This window comes from Colletotrichum phormii (assembly GCF_030913505.1).
Source record: "Colletotrichum phormii strain CBS 102054 chromosome Unknown BDP81scaffold_50, whole genome shotgun sequence".
NCBI classification, from domain to species: domain Eukaryota; kingdom Fungi; phylum Ascomycota; class Sordariomycetes; order Glomerellales; family Glomerellaceae; genus Colletotrichum; species Colletotrichum phormii.
In genome coordinates, this window is record NW_026851492.1 from 82878 (window position 1) to 90736 (window position 7859).

Here is a 7859-nt window from a genome sequence, read left to right on the forward strand (position 1 = left end):
GGTCGCCAACATTATGGCCCGACAGCACTGGCTGAATGTGTTCAATTAGAACATCACGCCTATGAGCACAAATCTTAGGCAAAAACTTCGAGGATGCACTTTTGGAGACTAGGGGAGGATATCGTACTAGGTACCGTGTACGAAAGAAATGAGACATCCAATATTGAAATATAGCTACTAGGTATGCAGAAAATAGGGACTAAGTATGTACAAGAAGGGTACCAACTTTTGAAGAAAGTGTCCATGATTTCAATCTAGCCAAATCGCGTCTACGCGCGTAGCGGTAGAGATTGGCCGTCGTTCAAATCATGCTCTGTGATTCGTCAAACATCATTCGTGGACCTCCAATACGACTCGCCACCCACGACCATCGAGGGTGGTTTGCAGTAACTAACAGAGGCGACTTCGGCTCTCATACTCGTAGATCATGAAGTGCAGCTGAGAGTTCCGTACTTGTTGGACACGGGCGTAGTGTCTAGCAAGAAGAGAACGTTAGCAGATGGTCGAGGCTCATCCGACGAGGAGAAATGAGGCCACTCACCAAGCTCGATTTGGCTCTCGGAGCCGTTGCAAGAGCAGCTCAACCAGACTCGGGTGGTGCCGAAGATCGGCCCGTAGACCGGGTCCTCGATGCGGTAGACATAGCAGTCGTTGCAGGCATCACCAAAGTTGCCCTTGCCGCTGTACTGCACCGGGAGAGTCAGCAACAGAGAGCACATGTGGCATGAGATACTATTCGCATACCTGAATCTTGGTGCCCGTGTATGTGAAGCAGGCGTTGAGGTCGAGGGAAGTCGACTTAACCGTGCCCTTGCCGTCACCGGCGTTGCAGTTTGCCGTCAGAACCTGGGTTGCGGGGTCGATGTGTTCGTCCGTGCAACTCTTGCTAAAGTCCCCTGCAGCGACTAGGGACGCTAGCATGGCAACGGCGATGGAGAAGGTCTTCATTGTGTGGGTATGATTGGATCTGAGATGACAGATTGCTTGAGATGATTGTATCAAAGCTTGATGTTGATGCTGTAAAACTTGTTGTTCAGGACTGGATTCTTGGAGAGGCACATCCATTCTTTAATAGCCAGATGCGAACACCGGAGAATAAGTTGTTTCACCGGGTGTTTTTTACTTCCGCATCATGGTTCAGGGCGACGGAGTTTGCAGCGTCGTATGCTTCGCTGCTTTCGGTTTGCCGTTGCAACCGCGGGATGCGTTCATTTGACCATTAGAACGTGACATCCAATACACCCAGTACCCAATGGGCAGGTGCGGAGCATCACTTTCCATGTTTGTGAATCTTAAAATCCAATCAGGGAGGTGAACGGCCTGGGACTGCAACGGCGGCTATCTGCGCAAGCTTCACCAGAACTTTTGTCTTTCAACGAAGCGGACCCGGCCAAAACCCCGATAAGGATGGAGCCGGCCGACGGGCGGTGAAAATACATGCTGTTTGCCGTGTGATTATAACTCAGCTTCTAAGCAGGATGTTTGCCTCCCTTCTCGAACGAACCAACGGTGAGGCACGCCCGCCATGTAAGGTTACAATTAAGGCTTTGTCACAGCGGAACATTATGCAACGGTTCCAAGATACCTGCATGCAGTGGATCTCTGACATCCGGTCTAGACGCAGATCCTGACATGAAATCTCCTCATTTCGATCGTCCCGCGCGGTACTTGACGCTAGCCTTGATTCTCTCACGTGTTGAGTGGACGGGCAGATCTTTCCGATCACGGGGCGTGTGAGTCTCAATCAAAGTCATAAGCGGTAAGGCCGGATGGGTATCTACATGGAGTGATGGTTCGGGCATTGGGGTCGCTGACCTGAAAGTCCGAGCACTTGTCAGTCGTTATGTTGAGAAACCCGAGGTCTTACTTCCTGGTGAGCTCTCGGGACTGATAAGCTGTAACATATGTTTCTTGTATGGAAATATATGTTTACTCAACAACGGTGTATCACAAAGCGAGGTAGTAAGTGGAAGATATGTATAGTAGAAAGTGGCTTGATTCCTCTAAGTGGAAGATCCGTATGAGGGTCATATCTATATACCATAAGACGGGTAATCGGCTTGTGGAAAGCGGTATCGTACGGCAGTAACCGGCAGCGCCACGTGTGGCGCTGCGACACGGTGAGAAAAGACAATAATGGAAGGTGAGTGCCAAGAGGGGACAATGAGAATAAGTACTGATCGTGACGCCGGACGGCAAAAAGGTTCGGCAAGCCTGATTGCCTCCCTTGCATCGTGCCCCCGCCCCCACCTCCCGAGAAACCGGGTGATCCTTCACAGTTGCCACCTAACAAACCAGGATGGTGGTTATCATACCATAGGTCCAGGCCATGCTCACGGGAACTAGCGCATCAAAGGTCCCGGGCTCTGGACCAAACAACTGAAACGGTTGATTGTGAACTATCTTACATGTGATTAGACTCGGGCAACTTGTTACTAATTTGTGACGGCTGAGATATTGGAAGCTCCTTGAAAACCCAATAGACCGACAATATGAACAAGCTCTCCACGATCATGCGAGAGATATTAAACCAGAAGCCTGCGGGCTCTGGGTCGAAGGATAGGAGATACTGGCGGAATTGCGTTCTAGGGACGACCATAGCACTGTCTCGGGCAAGCCAGCGGCACCCAGAGACAGGTTAAACACATAGTTGCCTTTGGGCACGATTTGGAGGACGAGCTGGACTGTATCTAGTGATAGCTATAGGCCTACGGCCCTCCACGCCATATACCCTTCGGGAGGTCTGCCGCAAGGGCGGCTGCGCCCTTGCCGCTACGGCGTTAAAATACAACAACAACAACAACAACAACGATGTTCGAGATCAATTGGCCACAACTTTTGCAAAGACGTTCACTATGCCGGATTACATGTACTAACCTACCAAGCGATGCCCGTAGTGACTAGTGGCCCGATAAACCATGTTGGTTCAGGAGGAGCCTGGCTTGTCCTTATTGGTATCTTGCTGAAAGTAGATACATGCAGTATGGCATATGCACCTTGGTGCTTACCCCTTTTCTCAGGAACACAAATTTCCTTTCAAGCGACTTTCATTGGTCATGGAAAAAGCAAGTAAAACAAGGCTCATGTAACTGTCAACATCCAAAAAGATTGACATTCGGAACTTTCAGACCACAAGACAGGTCATGCAGGCAGGAGCTTGGGTCAATTAGCAGCGCCAATCATGACGGAACAACCAAACAGTGGTTGAACTAGGCTGAAAGGATTGTCAAGTGACTTCTTGGCACTCGGACTTATTGAACATAGTGTTGCACCGTTGTGGTTGATCAACTCCAGCCTTTTGTGCCCGCACCTATTCGCATCCATGGCAGGTCCCTGAAGACTAAGTGACGAGCCTCCGCAGTACAACGATCAGAAATTCCGCGTGTCTGGCGGACGGACTCCTTGCTGTATGGTATGGACGAGTCAGAGACCGGGCAACACATGGCATGTAGCTAGCGTACTGATATAGAGTTGTTGGGGTGTCCTCGTTCGAAGAGAATGACTCAAACCATGACCACTTACCCAGTGTTCTCTCAAGGGCGTTCACCGCAGGTCCTCCTGCACTGAGAAATGGCATGTCCATCGTAAATGCCAAGATCATCCATGCATTGCTGGACGCACTAATGTGACTTGTTAGCTTGTCTCTTGGTTCATCGTGCCTACATGCAGATTGTGAGACACTTACAGCAGAAAGCTGACGCTTTTCAGCCTCTACGGGGCTTGCCGCGGAGGCCACAGCCATGATAGCGGTCAGGAAAGCGATGGCGGAGAAACGCATTTTACGACTTGAAGGTTTTCGACTCGAAGGCGCTGAGTGCTAAAAGTTGGAGGATGTTCAATTGGCTGATGTGTCGTGGATTGTAAGAGTTAGTTGAGATATGGTCAGTAGCATCGCTGCCTTTATAGCTCCCCGAGGTTAATAACTTGGGAGTGAGTAGAACCATCCTCACAACATCCTACTCTGGAAGAGATAGTAGTGAGACTCACTAGCCATCTTGGCGGGGCGCAAGCTAATTGACAACTACCCTATGGGAGTTGCAGTTGTAGATGTAAGGGTAATAGTAAAATCCTATAGGATCTGCCAAGCTATGAAAATAAGCGTGGCAACGTTCCCAGATTCCTATATGGGACTCAATCGGCAGAATGATAAGACAGCCTGAATTCCAGTTCAGTTGCCTTCCTCTAATGAACTAGGGGCTTCGCAGTTATTGTGCGACCCCAGCATCCGTATCTCTAGAAACGATCTAGTACGTGGCGGTTCGACTGTGTTGCGGTGGCACAGCGCTCGATCTGATCTGGCGAAGGCTGCAGAGCACACCGGTCGTAATTTTCTCCTCTATTTCTACTTGATACATGTAGCAGGATCCATAGACCACACCTACCTGGATTTTAGCGGGCAAATCGTTGTTGATGTATGTGATCGTTGTTGAACAGAAAGTCTCGAAGGCCCTATAAAGACGGAAACTTGGAAGGTTTAGGCATGACCTCTAGCCATGCTCAACGCTCAACTGGCCTCGAATGGGTAAAGTACAAGCTTATTGAACATCATTGGCTATCTCGGACTTGTTCAGTCAAAGATCTTAGAGCCCAGGACGATCCGAACGATCCCCACCCTGGGCCTTAAGCTTGAAACTCAATACGCCATATCCTGTGACCGAAAAGCAATCCATCTTTTAACGACAACCAAGTTGAAGGGTAGCTCCGATACATGTTGGAGCTCTCCAGGTTTTCCATAGTCAGTACAGTCCATGACTCTTACAATATTAGGAATACTTGCCTAAAAGATCGCAGTTAAACTGCAGATATCATGCAGACCTGAGAGCACGGGGGCAACTGACTCATTGTACCATTGTACAGCTTGATCATTGAGAGGCTTCCTATAACATGGTTATTAGCTCTCCGGTGCACGAGTCAAAGACAACCATATCCTGAGACTGAGAACGCGTCGTGTATTCCCTTTGCCTATTCTCGGGACTTATCAACCAGCCGATGGCCTGGTGCCAAAGTTCAGTGGATGGAAAATGTCCAGACCGTCGGCTGTCTACTCAGGCTTCTGAGCAAAACGTTATTGCAAACCGTCTCGGCGAAGCACGCGGAGCCTGATCTGGGTCATTCGTCTCATTGCTTTATGGCGCGCAAACTCGGCGGAGAGGTTCCTCGTCCACAAGGGTCATTATTCAGTAATAGCTGCCACGTGGGAAGAGAGTTTTAGGCAAAAGTCCATTTTATCATCGTATCACGACATGTTGTAAACGACAGAAAAAGGCCCGCGCCTCCCACGGGTCGAGTCATCCCCGAATCTGGACCGAACTGGGGAACCAAACACCCTGGGACCTTGCGGAGTTGCACACGCCGCTCCAAGTCCCGTGGGAACCTGCCGTCTCTTCATGCTCTGGAACAGCGGCTGCAAGCCTTCTGCAAGCCTACGGCAGCGTGGCTCGCGTGGGCAGTAATTTGGACTCGCACTTCTTTAGCTAGCAGACAGTCTGACTCGGGACGACGAACTTGACGATGCCCATCGTCCGTTTTGAGTTTGGCTTCGTACCGACAAGTACCTTACTGTTGGGCAGCGATTATCAGGGAGGGGGTCAATGGGATGTATTGATGAGTATGAAGAACGAGTGGCTATGGGAATATCCCGACTATCTATATAGTGAGTGGAAGACCCTTTATACTGGCATATCCTTGGCAAACTTAGTCATGCTTGTGTAAGACCATATTGTCTCATAGGCATAGTGTGACAATCGTTGTAACGAGTGTACTGGGATGGGCCTGACACTTACATTGCTCAAATGTCTCATCCGCATGCGCCGCCTCCCCGACGGGCCTGGGTTCCTCCGATCCACATAGCTTCTCGTTTCGCTCAATCTAGACTGCAACCGGCTATAGTGACAATTAGTGGCGTCATAAAGAGAGTGGAGCCCCCATCCTTCAAACACGCGCAATGATCTCGTAATCATGGCTGGGCGTTGGGACTGGACTTTTTCCATCACGTTCATGATCACGCCAGGTGGACGAGACGAGTTGCCTCAAACCCCAGCGGATGACACGCAGTCATGAACCGAACTAGACTGCGCATTGCGGTTTGGCTGGCATGTCTTGCCGTGGATATCACGGCAGCATCGGCTTCCACACAACTTGTCGCCGTGTCGAATGCGACTTCACCCGGGGTAATATCGCCAGCCCCCCTTGACCCGGCAGCAGCCGCGATGGAGCAGATGGCAGCCTCATTATCCCCATGCGCAGTAAGACTCCACTGATCTACCATTCTAAGTGCACGTTGACTCAGAGTCCGTCCAGTTGAACTTCATTTTCTGCATTATAATCTCAGGAGAAACTTTGGTTGCGGCCACTCTTGAATGCAACTGAACCTGAGATGCCCTTGCACGTCTGACTTGGTCCCACTGCTTCAGCTTATCAAGCAAAGCTTCTTTGGTGAAGTCTGGGTGAACTAGGATTCTGTCGTGTGGTCACAATGTGGGCATCGAGATGTGTGATAGAGAACGGTTATCCATTGAAAGTAGAGAATAGGTACGAGGCTCGCTCTGAAATAGGTGATGCGAGCGAGTGTGGGCCTCGGTGATTATGTAACCGATGTCACGTGACGGGTAGTGAGGCCACAGATGGTTGAAGCCATCACGACAGATCCTAAATGCTTCAGCACATACCTCGAAAGGTACCCACTGTTAGTAATTGTTAAGGTTATAGAGGGCTATGGCCCATTGCACTATCATCTCTCAACATCAGCCCATACGAGCTGAATTCCACGACCATGGCGGTCTCCCTAGATGTAGGGCCATCGATCACGGTTCACGGGGACGCCGGTATATCTCGGCGGTCGGGACGAGTCCGGAAGCCGACTACAAAGGTCAGAGTGGTTGAGCAGGTTAACCACCAGGACAACTCTGAGCTTAAAGACGAGATCAACAAGCTTTCGAATCTTGTCCAGGACCTCCTACGTCGGGACGCCGAGAGGGAACAGTTTTTGAAAGACTATTTGACGAAGATCGAATCCTTGGAGAGAGAGCTTCAGGAGGAGAAACAGCGTTCAAACCGGCATCAACGTGGTCTAGCAAGGTCTATGCACGCTATTGGCACAGGGCCTAGCGAGACTGACCTGAGTTCCCAGGGGCATCCCTCGCACACAACCCAGAACCAGCCGCCCCCAGTCCGTTCATACGCGGCGGCGGCGAGCCAGCCACTGTCCAGAAGACAGGATGAACCAACGCCAGCCAAACAAGCCGCAAAACAAGCTACAAACCGGACGGCCTTAAAGGATCTACGCGTCTTCGCGCGTCTATCGCCTGAAAGCCCGCTTCGGAACGAGAAAGCCTACGACATATATATCTTCGTTCGGGAAAGGCTAAGTCCCCAAGCCCGAGAAGCCCTCAAGGGGATCGACCATGTCAAGACAGGATTAGCACTCCTACCTTCGTCAATGGATGGTGCAAAAGTCCTGCTAGAGAACAGAGAACAGATCGCTACCCTTCTCCAAGCGCAAGCGATCGAGCAACGCGATACCTAGATCCGAGCATATATCGCAAACGTCCCTTACACCAGGCATTGTCTGGTAACCAACACTGAGCTGGAAATCACGACCGAGGAGCTCCTTGAAGAGATCCAGGTCTCGACGAAACTCAAGCCTGAAAAAGCACACTTCTCTAGGAAGGACGAAGTCGAAAGGCTAGGCACGGTGACAGCCTGGTTCAAGGCGGAAGCCGTAAGGTAACTACCAAGACGCCTCCGTTTGATGGGGGCCAGCGTTTTTATAAACCTGCAGTTCCCGAAGGAGAAGAGGTCTCCTCAATGTCTCCGCTGCGGCGGTTTTCACAACGAACGAACGTGCACTAGAAGGAAGA

At 50.6% G+C, this 7859-nt stretch overlaps 3 protein-coding genes across 3 annotated transcripts; all 3 read right to left on the minus strand.

The window, feature by feature from the left end:
- Positions 1 to 425: 425 nt before the first annotated feature.
- On the minus strand, positions 426 to 948 carry BDP81DRAFT_401156 (CVNH domain-containing protein; the record flags this gene model as incomplete). The annotated part of the gene is made up of 3 exons (XM_060588783.1): positions 426 to 475; positions 542 to 686; positions 745 to 948. The coding sequence occupies 3 exons, from the start codon at positions 946 to 948 to the stop codon at positions 426 to 428; spliced, it is 399 nt and encodes a 132-aa protein (XP_060437487.1).
- A 997-nt stretch (positions 949 to 1945) lies between these two features.
- Positions 1946 to 2118, minus strand: BDP81DRAFT_443580 (uncharacterized protein; the record flags this gene model as incomplete). The annotated part of the gene is made up of 1 exon (XM_060591739.1): positions 1946 to 2118. A coding segment is annotated over one exon (171 nt), but the record flags the coding sequence as incomplete, so codon positions are not given.
- Positions 2119 to 3314: 1196 nt separating this feature from the next.
- BDP81DRAFT_186997 (uncharacterized protein) lies at positions 3315 to 3851 on the minus strand. The gene is made up of 3 exons (XM_060582369.1): positions 3686 to 3851; positions 3523 to 3620; positions 3315 to 3405 (listed from the first exon to the last, which is right to left on the minus strand). The coding sequence occupies exons 1-2, from the start codon at positions 3776 to 3778 to the stop codon at positions 3534 to 3536; spliced, it is 180 nt and encodes a 59-aa protein (XP_060437489.1). The 5' UTR covers positions 3779 to 3851; the 3' UTR covers positions 3315 to 3405; positions 3523 to 3533.
- Positions 3852 to 7859: the final 4008 nt, after the last annotated feature.

Bases quoted from the DNA above. Each gene is read 5' to 3' on its own strand.
- BDP81DRAFT_186997 (XM_060582369.1), bottom strand. From the start codon at position 3,778: ATGCGTTTCTCCGCCATCGCTTTCCTGACCGCTATCATGGCTGTGGCC. The intron at 3,621-3,685 runs GTAAGTGTCTCA...AAGTCACATTAG, and splicing joins AAAAGCGTCAGCTTTCTGCT to TGCGTCCAGCAATGCATGGA.